Source organism: Cornus florida, unplaced genomic scaffold (assembly GCF_030987335.1).
Source record: "Cornus florida cultivar Cherokee Brave unplaced genomic scaffold, ASM3098733v1 CherokeeBrave_3.0.0_Hap2_Chr09, whole genome shotgun sequence".
In the NCBI taxonomy this organism is placed as follows: Eukaryota; Viridiplantae; Streptophyta; class Magnoliopsida; order Cornales; family Cornaceae; genus Cornus; species Cornus florida.
The window spans coordinates 49494071-49509997 of NW_026775579.1; the positions used below are offsets into that span (position 1 = coordinate 49494071).

A 15927-nucleotide genomic window follows, 5' to 3' on the forward strand; every position below is an offset into this window, starting at 1 on the left:
ATTTTAGCAATGTAATGGGATGTAGGATGTTTATAAAAGCCTATTTTAAATGCATGATAGGGTCCTCCATATATTTATTTTGATCTATACATGCTTTGGGATGTTAATTGTCGAAATAGTAAACATTTTCTACAATTTCATGGATTACTGTTGAATTTCAATTGCCGGAATAACAAAACCATTTATGAAATTATTTGGATACTAGTTGGGACTGTAAATTACTCAGTTATGATTTATATGTTGTAATTTACATGAATATGGAGGATTGTATGCACCGGTATGGGACGGTGGCATATTGGGGACGGTTTAGCTCAAAACGCTAAGACCTAACCTACCGGATGAAAATGATGGATTGAAAAATATTAAATCCATCAATGTGTTTAAATCAAATCAACTGACTAAGTTGAAAGAGTTCCTGGATTAATTGGTTGTAGTTAAGTCACATCAGCTGAATAAGTTGAGTGCTTATCTGGACGGTGTTTTTGTATGTCTTCTTAATAAATAATTGAATGACATACCATGGTTTGGACGGATTTTAGATATATGATTAAGGAACCATGATATGAGCTTGAGTTTCAGAGTTGTTGGTTAGGGTGCGTATATGCAGTGGATGCATAGCTGGATATAGTAGGTAGGTGTACCCTGTTAGGTCTAAGTACTCATGTCCACCTTTGGGTGCGTTTTCGCATGATGCCTTCTATTCAGGTTGAGACCCCTATTGTAGTCCAGTGAATGTCCTTAGTGTGGATATATATATACTTATGAATTAAATAGATATGTTGAGGGTATCTAGGATGTATCTGCATATCGGGTCACTGTATGGATTGCAGTTAGATTAGGACTTGCATGTGGGCCTGACCCACTCTCTTATTTTTCAGGTGCTAGCCAGTTCCAGGGTTAGAGCTTGGTCATGTTGGTCGTGCAGAGCAGATATAGACTTCCATTCCACTGACTACGTATGACTCTTTCCATAGCTTGTTGCTGGATGTTTCTTTCAGTTATTTTTATTTTAGTTTGGATTATTATTAGGGGTCCACTAGAGATGGATTCCCGAGTTGTTTAATCTATTGGAGGTTTTGGATTATTGGGATTTTATAAAGTTTTATCAGTTGATGATTCTATATTAGTATTCATTTTAGCTTTTAATATTTATTCTTATTTCATTTTGTCATCTGTGTTTGTTTTAAAATATTAATTGTTTGATATTCCCTCGGGTTTGGGCCTGGACCTGATCAACCCGTGTCTCAGATCCGAGGGGTATCACAAGCGTCGTGCTTGTTTCGAAGAAAATAAAAAAAAAATTCTATGGCAGAAAAAAGAAAAAAAAAAAAAAAAAAGGGTTGATTGGAGCAGAATAGAGCATTTTTTGGGTCCAGAAATCGACCAAACCGCCTACGGCAATTTGCACCGTGTAGATCTCAAAAAAATACCCCAAAATAAAAAAAAAATTCATCTAAAACGGACCTTCGATGACAAAGTTATGGCCGTTTAAAGTTTGTTTTAAAAAAAAAAACAAATTTTAACAGCTACGTTTAGTTTTTCTCTTGATAGATTGCCTTATTCTCTCCACATTCTCTCTCCTACTCTTAATCCATCACTACTTTCCTTCTATTACCCTACCATATATATATATATATATACCTCCACCCAAATTCATATTTTTCCTATCTCCCACACATTCTCTCTGTCAATCATTCCATTACTCAACACACTCTATCTCCCAATCTTATATCTTCTCTACCCCACTGCCATCATCAACACACTCCATCTCCCAATCCTATATCTTCTCTACCTTACTGCCATCATCAACCAATACTTAAATTCCATCAACCCCTCATTCAACTTCCATCATTCCATAAACCAGATTCATTACTTCCATAACAAAAAATAAATAAATAAAAATTATAAATTCATCTTCCTAAATTTCTTTCCTACTAACATTAGAAATCATTTCACTATCCCCATTTCCTTTCTTCCTTCTTCTTCACCATCCCAAATCCTATTGCATAACTTTGGAGAAGAAATAAAAAAATTCAAGGCAAGATATTGGGCTGCCCACCAAGTATTTGACAAAAGGCCGCAAAGAATTCTTTTTCCTTTTACATGGCTCCCAGAAAGAAGAATGCCACACAAGGCGGTGCTTCAACAAACCGCTCCATTCAATCTTCCACAAGGCGGCCAACTCTTCGAGATACCATAGATGAGAGGTGGCATGAGCGCAAACTTAATTATGAAGTGGGTTTTGACATTGCCACTCTAAATCACACCATTCCGAAAACTCAGTGGCCCATTGCAGATTTACTACGCCGGCAAGCTGAATGCCTTTTTGAGCCGGCTGGTAAACTTAGTACCCTAGACTAGTCAATGTATTTTATCAAAATCTTCATTCCAATCCAGATGAACGGGGAGTACTAGTGTCATCCGTTGATGGTACTATAATTTACATTACTCCTTTTGATGATTGCCATGGCTTTGGGATGTCCACATCAATGTCCGACTGATTTGGAGTCAATTTTCACTCCGATGTCAAAGATGAGTTCTCTTCTACGCACAATGATCACTATCATGAGGTTGATTGGAATCGCAACTGATCTCACATTACATTAAATGTGGTTGCTGCACCTGGAGAAATGGCTCGCACAATTGTGCAAGGTGAACAAGTTTTGCCTATTCATCCAAGTCAATTGGCTACTAGACAGGTCATCGAATATGAGTCTGCTGATGAAACCCATTATGAGCCTATGGAAGAGGCAGCCAGCGATGACAAGGATGACGCTGATGAGCATCCCTATAACTATTTGGTTGGTAAGGTGACCCAACTCCAATCTGAAATTCAAGAAATCCATCAAGAGTGGAGGACGATTCTTTAGGAACAAAGGATGATTCGTCAGGATCAAAGATCAATGATAGCCATGATGCGTTCGCTTATGATTCATAACGGGCTTAATCTCGATGCTCCACCGCCTCCATTTTAGCTATTCTGTTAAGTACTTTCGTTCTTTATTTTTATTTTCTTTTAGTTATTATTTTTCTTGCTTTTAATTTTTGCCCAGTGAGGACACTGTCCAATTCAAGTTTGGAAGCATCGAGTCTACTTTATTTGTTAAAAAATACTCTAGTTGTTATGAAAAAAAAAATTATTAAATCTTTTTTTTAAAAAAAATCAATTCTTTTTCTTTGACATATTGACTTTAATTCAAGTATTTGAGAATTGTTGGGGGGATTAAGACATTTAAGTACTTTTTAAAATTCTTTTTAGAGATCGTCTTGAATTCCTAATTTTCGTGCTTTATTTTATGTGGGTTCCATTATCTAGTATGATAGGAATTTTAGTAATTATCGGTCCCTGATGGATTTCACATGCACACTAGAATTTTATCTATGGGTATTTGTATTTTTGGTTGAATTCTGATTATTATGGATGGATGTGAATTGGTGAACTTTGAAGGCTATTACAATGGTATAGATATTTAAAAAAAAAAAAATCGTAACCCTTTGATGGAGCAATCGGGGCTCATGTCTCATATACATAGAGTGTTCGCATGAAGAAACATGAGTAAGAATAAAGAAAAAAAAAAGAAATAAATAAATAATATTTTGCCATAGAAAATAACTTGAGAAGGGATTGGAGGAATTGAAGTTATATTAGTTGGTTTCAATTGAAAAGACATTACTACATAGGTGATTTGCTAGTTCAGAAATTCCACAACATTGGGGATTGATTTTGCTATTGTTCTTGTTATATAAGTGTGTAGGAAACATTGGGATAAAGTATGAAAATAGGGACTAAGGAGTATAGTCAAATGATAATTTTTAAAGTATTTTTGTATAGTCTTTCCCTTGATTATTGTGATGATATGAGAATAAGTTGATTACCAAATGATTGAATTGTGTTGTATGTTTATGGGTATCATTTCTGGAAACCCTTACGAGACTTCACTCATCCACTAGGGGTAACCTAGGGGTTTAAAAGGCTTGTTGCATATGCTAAATGCAATCGTGATTCTCACGAAAGTGGCATTTATGTTTTCTTTTGTTTTACTGCTATGGGACTAGCAAAATGTATGTTTGGGGGTGTGTTAGGCGATGAATGTCATACATTTTAACCCCTTGACTTCATGTTTTATTCTCTTAATAATAATTTATTTGTGATTTTACATTATTTTATTGTTTTTATTTATTTTAAGGCTTTAATTGTAAAATTAGTTAAGACCAATGATTCTGAGCTTTAAAAGATGACATTCCGTGGGATCGAGCAATTTTGAAGATCCAAGTCTAATTATACTTAGAAAATAGTCCAAAAGAAGCCACAAGTTGATGAGAATGGAAAGAAGATGAAAAGGAAAAATCATTTTCCAAAAAGGAAACTTTCGCCAAAGTTGGTCACTTGAACCCGTTTTGGTAATCTGGTTGTATCTCTCTCCTCGAGTGTCAAAATAGCTAAATTCTCACTTAAGTTAAAAGGAAATTTGAAGAGTTACAATTTTGTATTTCACGAGAATTCCCTAAAACAGCGGTTTATCTTGTCAAAATTGGGCTGAAAGTCTGTACGAATTTTGGAGTCCTTATTTGACAGAATTTCTATGTATGTCTTCTATATGGAAAATGGAACTTTAGGGCTAATCTTTTATCATTTAAAGGGAGTCATATACAACATTGAATGGTATAGAGAGGAGCTTGAGGCTGAGATCAGAGGAGAAGTATTCAGAAGAAAAAGGAGATCAATCCATGGCAGCGAAGATGTCTTCCTCAACCATGAAGAATTCCATTTTAGTTATGCTTGGTTAAAACGCTTTGCTAGGGTTGTGATGTAGCCCTAACTTAGCACACTGGTTTGATAGTATTTAATTATTGGTGATAGTATTTAATTATTGGAGAATAATTTTTATCATACATGATTGTATAATCTATAAGATTTTTAATTGACATTTCAATAAGAATCGGTTTTAGAGTTTTAATTCAATTACAAATATTTTTCTATCTTGTCTTAGATATTTTAATCTTGTAATTGAACACACTCATTCACTTCTTGTAGTTGTGAATGAGATGATTACACAATGGTATTTCTCTGAATATAATATTAGAGATTCGATGGATTATGCCTAGAAAAGATAGACCATGCTACACCCTAGAGTAAATTAGATAGGTAGATGGCTTATGCCAATCGAAGATAGTCCATGTTTAGCTTTAAATTATATTATTTTCTAGCTGAATTAATATGCGCTTGTAACCATGATTAATTCCCTATACATGTTAAATGATATATTTTCAATAAATTGATACAATTAACTGGTGGTGCGACGTTAGTGGTGAAGTCATTACTCTAGTTTTCTCTCTCTATTTTTTACATCCTATTTAATCATTGTTCTTTAGTTTATTTTATTTTTCTACTCAGTTAATTTAGAATTAATCATTACAATTCGATTATCCTACTTTCAAGTAAATTTGGAATTTAAGAAATCTGTTGACAAACTTAATTTACACAAGTCCCTTGGGTCCGATACCTTTACAAGTAAGCCCTATCTGCAAAGATTCGTGCACTTGCGAGTGGTACATATAAATCTCATAACAATAAATGTCATAGATGGTTCCAATTTTAAAAAATAATAATTTGAAGTATAATAGTTGGACACATTTGACTGATTTACGTGAGTGAGGGCCGGTATCATCATAATATCATTAATATTGCTGATGTCAGAATGATATCGACTCTTATTCGTTTAAAATTAGTCGAATGTGTCTGACTGTCAGATTCTTTATCATTACTCTTTTAAAAATAATGTCAAAATGTTGGTTAAGTTTCTACTTAGTTCACCCATTCCTATTGAATCAATATTCTTGATTGATTAATGCAGATGGTATAATTCATATATTGTTTTTCCATTATTAAGAATTCAATCCACCGGTTGGGTGAAAGTTTGGGAACATAATCCATGCATTGAAAAGAAAAGAAAAGAAATAAAGGGTTAAAAAAATAAAACCCTCCACTACTTTCAAGTTTTGATCATAATATCCCAACTTATTTCAGAAAATTTTTATATTTTTAAAAAGTGATCACATTGCCCAAATATTCATATTTTACCCGGATTATGAAATGGCAAATTTGACGTTACAATTTAATGTTAATTTAAAAAATAAAAATTCTTTTTATTAAATTTCAAAAATACCCTTAAATACTCATAGTATATGCCCACCTGTTGTATCATTCCAACCATTTTCTCTGTTTGTTCTTTATTGAATCAGTCACCATCCCATCCAACACCTCCATCATCCATAAACCCATCGACAGAGATGCCGCCTCCGGCCAGCGCATCGCCCTCCGTATTGTACCCTTCCCTTCCCAACAAGTCGGCCTTCCCGACGGTCTTGAGAACTTCTTCTCCATCACCGACATCGAAACCGCCGGCAAGCTCTACCCGGCGATCTCCATGCATCATCGTCACCATGCTCACTCAGGTCAACTCAATTCTCTCCAAACTCAGTCTCAAACTCACCAAATCAACCCTTATGTGTGTGTGGTGGCCTCTGCCATTGTGAATTTTGGATTGTTTGCAAAAAGGATCGCAAGCGAACCCTAAAACCAGAAAACGCTGATATAGATACCAACGAAGTATAAAAATTAAAACACAATTACACATCAGTGGTGGCCTCTGCAATGGTGATAGGATTGAGGGTACGGTTTTTCTAAGAAATTGGAGTAGTAGATGAGTTGTAGGTTATTGGATGAGTTGAAGGCTTCGTCTCGGTTACTGGGGCAACTGGTGGTGATGGCGGTTGAATAGAGCTAGCTCTGTGTGCTTCAACTAAAAATTCAGAGGACCCATGATCGGCGACCTCCATGAACATCTCTGGTGACGTCAACTCTACTAGTATCACTTTCTTCAATTCTCTCTCTCCATATACATATATATGTATATATATGTATGATTTGGAATTTTGATTTCAGATAAAAAGGTATGTGTATCATGATGTTATAAGGTTAGTGATGCTGAGAAATTGGCGGACTGTACTCTTGTTCAATTCATTTAATGAAAGGGAATATTAATTGATTTATTTTTTCTCCCGGGGGATTAATTCAAGGTTTAGAATATTATTTGATTTAAAAAATAATTTTTGGTTTTTAATTTAATATTAAATAGTAAGATTAAAATTGTCATTTCACAGTCAGATTAATAGGTCAGACACGAATATTAGTACAATGTGAATACTTTTTAAATATATAAGAATTTTCTGAAACATGTTTAGATTTTATTAAAAGTAATAGGAATTTTATAATTTTAACCCAAAATTAAAATAGCAATGGACATTATATATAAGTTATTCAGTAATGGTCTATACTAAGTAATGCCTGGTTGGTGCTCAAAACTTAATTTGGCATGAGACTATGGACTCTAAAGTTGGTCCTTATACCTTCGCAACAATTCAGAAATTATTTTACCATTCCGAGAAGAATTTGCTAGATATGTGGCAAGTTAAGGCTTGGATTGGTAACTCCTCCTATCATTATCTAGTCAAGTATAAGTCAGTATCTAGTATCTCGATCTATTTAAGTCGCTCAACGCTACTTAATAGTAGTAATACATTAACAATATTTTGAAAAAGTGATTGTACTTTTCATAAAGTAAATTTATTTATTTAAAAAAAATTATATTTTTGTAAATTTGGAGGTATTGGCTCAAGCAAGTAAGTGTTATAAATGGAACTTGTTCTATATTGGATTAAACGGATTTAGATAGGATTGAAATGTATATAAATGGGTGAATATGCAGCACTATCCAACAGTCTGAACTTTTGGGTAAATGGGTAAGCGTCTACCCGTAACAGTTGTCACGCCAAACGTCCGGCTTCGAGAATGTCCGTATTTGGTCCTGAGTAGGCAGGGTGGCCCGACCGCAACGAGGGTGTTGCGTGGGTTCAGGTGGGGAGAATGTTACAAGTGAGACTTGTCCCACATTAGATTTAGATGGGGTTGAAGCTTGTATAAATGGGTGGGTACGCAACAGTTGGGTAAATGGGCAAGCGTCCACCCGTAACAGTAACAGTAAGTTACTTAACTCTGGTGCCTTATAAAGTATCAGGTTTAAGATTGGATTACCCTTAATGCAAATAATTTTTTTCCCTTAGAACCTAAGTCACACAATTCATCTTAGCGGGTGTCGCTCTCACGCTCTGAGAGCGGACTTTGATTCAAATTCTTACTATTTATGACTTAATTCTGTTCTCACACTCTCACTTTCGAATTCGCTCTTACTTCTGCTCCCGTTTTATATAACTTAACGTAGAACTGTACAACGAAGGGATCACTCTGAATCCCACCACATGTTTCCTATGGCCGAAGTCTTGACCCGAATGGCGTGGTCCTTTATTACTTAGTGGTCAAGAATTTAAGAAAAACTAGACAGACATCATAACGGAAGTGGAAGTTGAATCATGGTCTCTTCTTCCTTGATGGGTGTCATGTGGACAATTACACTCTTTTTTCACTTACACTCCATCAGTTAGCTGTTACAGAGCTGGCCATGGGACTATATTCACAGTCATGCAACGCAGGCCGCGTGGTGATCAAGTGGTAGGGAAGAAGGTTCTACCTGAATCAGTTAGCTGTAGAATTATGAACAGTTAAAAATATTCCTAAAAATGTTTTTTTAATTTTTTTATTTTTTATAGCAAAACAAACTCAAACACATGCCTTTACTGTTGCTCAAAACCTTAACCTCCTCTTTGAAGAGGCCAATTTGTATCCGTTGAACTATTACCCATTTGATCCATGATGAAGTTCATATTATTGGTTAGTTTTGTTGTGTTCACCAAGAAAATATCCGCACCTTGATCTAGTCAATTTTGATTGGGTCGCATCCCACTAATTATGCGTGTAACAAAATGGCTACAGTTTAATGGGAATCCATCCAACCACTGGTCATAAATTTACAATCCAAATAAATAAAACTTCTTGAGTTAAGGGACTATGTTTAGTAAAAGGGCAGTTAAGAATAAATTTGTCAGATCAATTACAAATAACAAAATTTGAAAAAAATAGAAAACTATCAAATATGAGTAATTTATAAAGAGTAAATTACACTAATCTTTTCAAAGGTTTGGATAATATACACTAACTTCCATTTTTGTTTGTCAAATTACACTGATCAGTTCTGTCAGACTTGTCAGATTTCTAATTAAGTCTCCATCCTTATATATATATATATATATATATATATATATATATATATATATATATATATATATATTGTATTTATTGCAATAAATATGTTTTCCATGGGTAGAGTTTGAATTTGAGAGGCACAAAATTGTATTGTTCGTTGTTGATTGTATTAATTGGTCGTTAACGAATAGAAGATATGTGTTCTTTACATATAAATTTCAAAGGACATAAGTGTAATTTGACAAACAAGGAAGAAGTCTATGTATATCGAGGAAACCTCATGCCAGGGAGGCCAGTGTAATTTACCCATTTATAATCGAGTTAATTTCATTTACATAGCTAGATTGCCTAAATAAAAGAGACATCTCCTCTAGTTTCAAACATATGATGACTTGAAAGTGTTAAATGATTGTTATACTTATTGTAAAATATTTGTCTCTTTATGTGCAAAATAATCTTTTCAAGTTTTCTAAAGGGTTCTTCAGTTTTAAGTAAGTATTAAATATGATATCACTAATCAACAAAAGTGACCGATTTTATTATAGAAAAAGTTAGGGTATGCTTGGTTTGTAATTTTGAAAACAGATTTTTGTTCTTAGAAAACTGAAAATAGAAAATTGTACAAAAAATTCTGCATGGTTTAGTTTTCTGAAATTTATTTTATGAAAACTGAGTTATAAAAATATCTGTTTTTTTTTCCTAGTTGGGTATTCACACACACATGCCTCCACAGAAGCTCGAATCCCTGACTTCTCTTTGAGAAGTAGGAGCTTGATACCATTAGGCCACTGGCCTATTGGTATAAAAATATCTGTTTTCAAATAATTGCCTTTTATAGTTTTTTGAAAACATTTTTCTATTATCTGAATTCTTGAGAACTGTTTTCAAAGTTACAAACCAATCAAGTCGTTAATGTTACTTAGATTTGTACCAAAAATGAAGTTAGTGTTCTATTTGAAACTAGACGAAGTCTTTATTATTTAGACAATCTGCTAAGGTGATATCCCTTAGAGCATCTCCAATGCCCTCTTACCTCTCAAACTCAAAATATAGCAAGTAGATAAAAATAAGGCACTCAAATGATCTCTCAAAAGACCTCACATATTTTGAAATTGTAAAAAATATTGACAAATGTAAAAGCTTTCAAACTCAAAATTAAAATATATCAAGTGAATAAAAATTATAAATTAAATACAAATAAAGAAAATCCGATCACTTTACCTTTTTTTTTTTTTTTTTTCTTTTTTTCAAAAGTTAGATCACTTTAACCTTTTTGCATACGTTTACGCATGTATTTTTCGAACGTAAGCACCATTATAGACTGAGCTTTGTCTTCGCGTGCGGTGCGGTGGGCCAGGGGCAGAGCTAGGATTTTATTTTAGAGGGGTACAATACACTTGTTAATTTTTTTTAATAAATATGACAATATAATTTTTTTAAATCAGAAAGACAAATAAGAAAAAAATAGTTGTAAAATAATATGTTAAATAAAAACCGTAAAAAAATATATAGTTACAAATATAAGAATCAAAATATTAATTAATAATATTTTAATTAAATACAATCACAAATGTCATCGATAAAAAGAAATAAGTTTTTAAAAAATAGAAAAATACATAATTATACATAAGTGAAAAAAGAATTTTTTTGAAAAAAGAAACAAAAGTTAGAAAAGGAAAAATATATTGTATACTTGAATAAGGGATATTTGTAATTTTTTTTTTTTCAAAAGGAAATTAAAAGAATTTGAAAATTTGAGAGGGACGCTGTTTAAAATTACTATGTAAGTATATATATATCCCAAAAATATGTATCTATGTATAGTAGGTTGGAGCGGGGGGAGGGGGGGAGTGCCCCTCTGGGCCTTAATTGGCTCCGCCCCTGCGGTGGGTCCCACCCATGTTATACATAGTAAAAGGAACAAAAATCTGAGCCCATGAAGTGCATTCTCATAAATCACTTACATATGAACGCGTGTGTGTGTGTATAGAGAGAGAGAGATGTAGTTTAGTAGAAGGTATACGTGTATTAGCTAGTGCAAGAAATTAAAAGTGGAAGGGAAGAGGGTGATTAATTGTTCAAGAGCTTGTGTTGTCTTCATGGTGACAATATGGTGGTGGTTCTTATGTGGAATGCAGGGAGTGTTGGGGTTCTCACAGAAGCTCAGTGCCGTGAAGAGATGAACATATTGGCGAATGCATGCAAGCCATTGCTGACAGGAAATCCCGCAACCCCATTTTGCTGTGAAAGAGTGAGGGTGACCCATGTTGAATGTGTGTGTCCTTTTATTACACCAAAACTGGCAGCTCTCATTGATGTCAATTATGCTATCAAAGTCATTCAGGGTTGTGGACGCCAAGTCCCTAGCCATTACAAGTGTGGAAGTAAGCTCTCTCTCTCTCTCTCTCTATATATATATATAATGTGTGTGTGTGTATATCTCTTTCTAGGAAGAGAGATTTGACGTGTGATTTTTTTTTGGCCCTCTTTGGTGCAGATATCACTACTCCTGAGGTAGACAAAGTGATGTTCATAGGAGCATTCTATTGCCAGTATTGATATAATAAAGATTTGAATATTTGTTTTCTATAAGTATGCTTTAATTTTGTGTGTGTGTGTGTGAGGGAGAGAGAGCATTCCTTAAAAGTGGTAAACAATGTTCTATCCCCTGTCATATACCTAGAGCAACCACTATCAAAGTACTAACCACATAGACCAAGTGCTCTAAGTGTAGTGTGCATGGAAAGACATTTAAAATTCTCTTTCTTTACCCAAACAATTTTAGATTCATTATGCAATGATTTCCTTATTAATATATGCAAAGTGTTACAAGGCTCAATAATCCTAATCCTCTTCTTCCTCAAGTTTGAGCCCTCTAGATTTTTCAATTTCTTTCCTGGTTTAATTTTTTTTTCTGACACTTACACTTGATATGCCATTTTTCACCTCAAAAATGACATGTTGAAATAAATTTGGGAGAAGTAGAGATAACACAATGTTTGGTTTCAACTTTCACGAAAACATCTTTCAATTTTTGAAAAAAACAAATCCTTTGAAGTTGAAGCCAATTCTTTGTTATAACTAATATTCTCAACCACTCTTTTCAAGTTATCAATTTTGCAAGTGTCACATTCAACTTTCTGAAAAGACTATTTTGATTTAACAAATTCACTACTCAAATTATTAATTCTAAGTTTCAGTGATTTATTAAACAAATTTACCTTCTTAAGTTTCTTTTCCAAAAAATCAATTTTATGAAGTAGATTCAAATTTTTATGGCCAATTTCTTCTAAATTCTTATTAGGGACAGAAACTTCTAACTTATAAATATCTCTTTCAAGTTCTGCAAGATTCAATTTCTCTAACTAATTTTCAAAATCATTTTTAAACTTAGACCACTCAATTTGCATGCTTGTGACAGAATAAAAAACAGGAGTTAAAGGCAGCACATCAACAACAGATGAATTTTCAGACATGATGCAAAAATCAACAATCAATTAACAAATATAATCTGCTCTGTATATCGAGTATCCCACTCTGATACCAAATTGTGAAAATAGAGTTACGCGGGGTACGAAAACTGTTAGTTGATTTCAATTGTGATTAACTCCTTTAATGACCTAGATCTGATTATTAGGTCAACTTGCTCAATTTAAGATTGATTAATTTGTATGATTAATTAAACATTCACAATCATAAATATAAAAACTTAAAAGTAAAGCAAGTTAAATTTAGAGAGATTGCATTAGAATTTTTAGCGAGGAAACCCAGTTGATAAAATACGTCAATTGTTTGCACGGGAAAAACTGTGGACTATTCAGTCTAAAGTAAACCGATCCACTATAACAAAGTACACCAAACTTTGACTCTGACTCACACCCTATTGTTCTACCAAACACTAATTGCTGACAATCCTCTGGCTTTGCGACTCCCCGTCAACAGCAACTTGACCTCAGGCTTATGCTTAATATTTGTAGAAGAGTAGCAGGTAGATTAGACAACATTCCGCGAATGCTCCAACCCTTTCAAAATGTGATCGCTTTTACTTCTATTCTTCAATATCTGAACTCGATGTAGAAGAATTAAATCCCGTTCTTCATTTGAAACCTCTGAATTTTCAATATAACTCCAATTCCAATGAGATAGATAACAACACCACTAAATCACTCATGAATATATGTGTAGGCTCTCATAAATAAATTCAGAATAATCATATTTGATTTTCTGAATTTTCTCTCTCTAAAAGGCTTTCACAAAATATAGAATTGATTTTCCCTAAAGTCGTAAATAAACCTATGTGTATGACAAGGATTATATAGAGTTTAGAATGTCCTAATCCTTCTGAAAATATGAGAAATTTCGTGCATAGGACTTGGAAAGAAGTTGGGATTAAAAAGGAATCAAACAACAAAAAGGAAACTGAAAACCATTTACTGCCAGGACTTCTTGAACCGGTTCAGAGTGGCTGAACTGGCTCAAGATGACCATTTCTCTGGTCATCTTGAACCGGTTCAGCCCCTTTGAACCGGTTCAAGATGGCCAGTCTTGAAAAATTCCCCACTCTTATAAAGTTGAACCTGTTTGATAAATCTTGAACCAGTTCAAGATGGACAGAATGTAAAATCTTGTTTAAAACCTTTCAAAACATTTCCTAAATGTTCTCACTACTCCTCAAAACTTCTTGTAGCATTGTTTTCATTATCTTGGAGTGTAGTATACCATGAACACTTGAAGTTTTTTAAATCCGCATCCGACCTTCAATCTTCAAAATTTTGAATCGAAAAATTATAACTCGATCGGACTTATTTTGATAACGAAATTACCCAATTACAAAAATATATATCTCACACCATTATAGGAGGAAAATAATTTCTCCAGCCTTAATGGGTCCCACTAAATGTATCTGAGGCCAATGTGCCCTTTGTTTAAAGTTTTTGGTGTTACTCTTCTATTAGAGTAACACTCACTCACTCCGAAGGAAGTGCTCAAATTTTTAATTTGAAAATCTGAATTTTAATAAAATGTGAAGTTAGAAAATATAGATTTTAATACACCATATAAATTTCAAATACAATCATATACTCCTTCCGTCCTAAAATACATAACCGATTTGGGAATTGTAATTCAAACAAAATGAGTCACAGTTGTGAGTCACAATTCCCAAATCGGTCATGTATTTTGGGACGAATAGTGTTCTTGTGACAGTGCCTTATTTGTACTCTCACTTTTGTATATATTGCTATAACCTAAAATTATTTAATTAAACAAAAAAGTTATGTGGCCTTTGTCAACCTAAAATGCTATTTCTCCTCATGCTATTCTTTTTCTTTATTTATTTTTTTTTCTTTTTGCAATTTGTATTTGAAACCTACAACTAATTTCTTAGATATAACTCAATGTATTTCATGCTGGAATGTGGATGTATAGTTCTTGAAGTAAAAAGAAATGAAACAAAGAAGGAATCTAATAACTTATAATAAGCACGTGCTTTTCATATATGTAGAGTCATAAAACATATGTTACTTGTAAAGTTCTATAATAGTATTTGGCCAAATGTATGTAGAATGTTTTTTGTAATTTTTTTTTGAAATAGATTGCAATACAAAATGATAGAGAATGTATTAGTTTACCCTATTAGAAATTTTAATATTAAAATATATTGTAGCCATGTGCACCTCTAAAAGTAAATGTCAATGTGGTTATCCATACTTGATATTATTAGGTTTTACTTGCCAATTTTAGTATTATATTATCTTAGTTTTTCAATTATATTGGGTGAAATTTAATCATGATTGTTGGTATTAAGTTTCTAAACTTCCCAGCATTTAGTGTTTAGGTATATATATTTATTTGTAGAAAAGTCATCCCACGTATTATGTTTACATATAAAGATTTCAAATCCTTCTGAGGCCCATCAATGGAGTAACTTTGGGGTAGAGCCCTCTAGTAGCTTTTTTTTTTTTTTTTTTTTTTTTTTGCAGGATCTTCACGGTATCTTTTCAAGAGTACTTTCTTCCTCTCAGTACACACATTTAAAAATCACTCTCTTCGTATTTACTTTTACACAATTGATTATTTAGTGTTTATTCTCAACATACTAATCTTTTTAGGTGTATGGTCACTAATGAAATTGTGAAAAGAAAATTAAGTGTAACAGTTGGTAAGAAAATTAAAGAGAGTAGATTTAAATGGCTTGGACATATAAATTAAGACACAGACATGCTCTAGTTAAATGAAAAATACTAGTTGTAATAGAATGTAAGAGATGGAGAGACGACAAAAAATAAACATGAGATGAAGTTAACTACAACAAATCATGGTATTACGAACGAATTTTTAGCAACAAAATCAAATTTGTTGTAAAACACTGTAATTTGCGACAAATTCAAAAATTGTTGCTTAATATGTATCTTTTTGCAACAAATATGTAAAATTGTCGTCTAATGTATAATGTTTTGCTACAAACTACAAATTTGTCACCAAAAGTTGAATTTAAGGTGACAATTATAAATTTTGTCTCAAATTGTGAACCTTTTCCCAAAAGAATTAAACTTTTAGTGACGAATATTTGTTGTAAATAAATATATTTTACGAGACAAAAGCAAATATTTACTTTTTTGCAACAAATATTTTATTTTGTCACTATGAATCTTTTTCCAACTATAGTATTATTTGTCCCAAAAAAAAAAAAACAAAACTTTTAATGACAAATAATTTGTTGTAAATAAATTGATCTTTAAGATAACATGGTTTTGTTGCATAGTTAA

At 33.0% G+C, this 15927-nt stretch overlaps 1 protein-coding gene across 1 annotated transcript; it reads left to right on the forward strand.

Moving 5' to 3' along the window:
- Positions 1-11270: 11270 nt before the first annotated feature.
- Positions 11271-11719, forward strand: LOC132272587 (uncharacterized). Its single transcript, XM_059773707.1, has 2 exons — positions 11271-11544; positions 11658-11719. The coding sequence occupies exons 1-2, from the start codon at positions 11271-11273 to the stop codon at positions 11717-11719; spliced, it is 336 nt and encodes a 111-aa protein (XP_059629690.1).
- The last annotated feature ends 4208 nt before the right edge of the window (positions 11720-15927 follow it).

What these genes read in the sequence shown, in the direction of transcription:
- LOC132272587 (XM_059773707.1), top strand. Translation starts at nt 11,271, where the DNA reads ATGGTGGTGGTTCTTATGTGGAATGCAGGGAGTGTTGGGGTTCTCACA. An exon ending in TAGCCATTACAAGTGTGGAA is followed by an intron (nt 11,545 to 11,657) that starts GTAAGCTCTCTC and finishes TCTTTGGTGCAG; the next exon opens with ATATCACTACTCCTGAGGTA.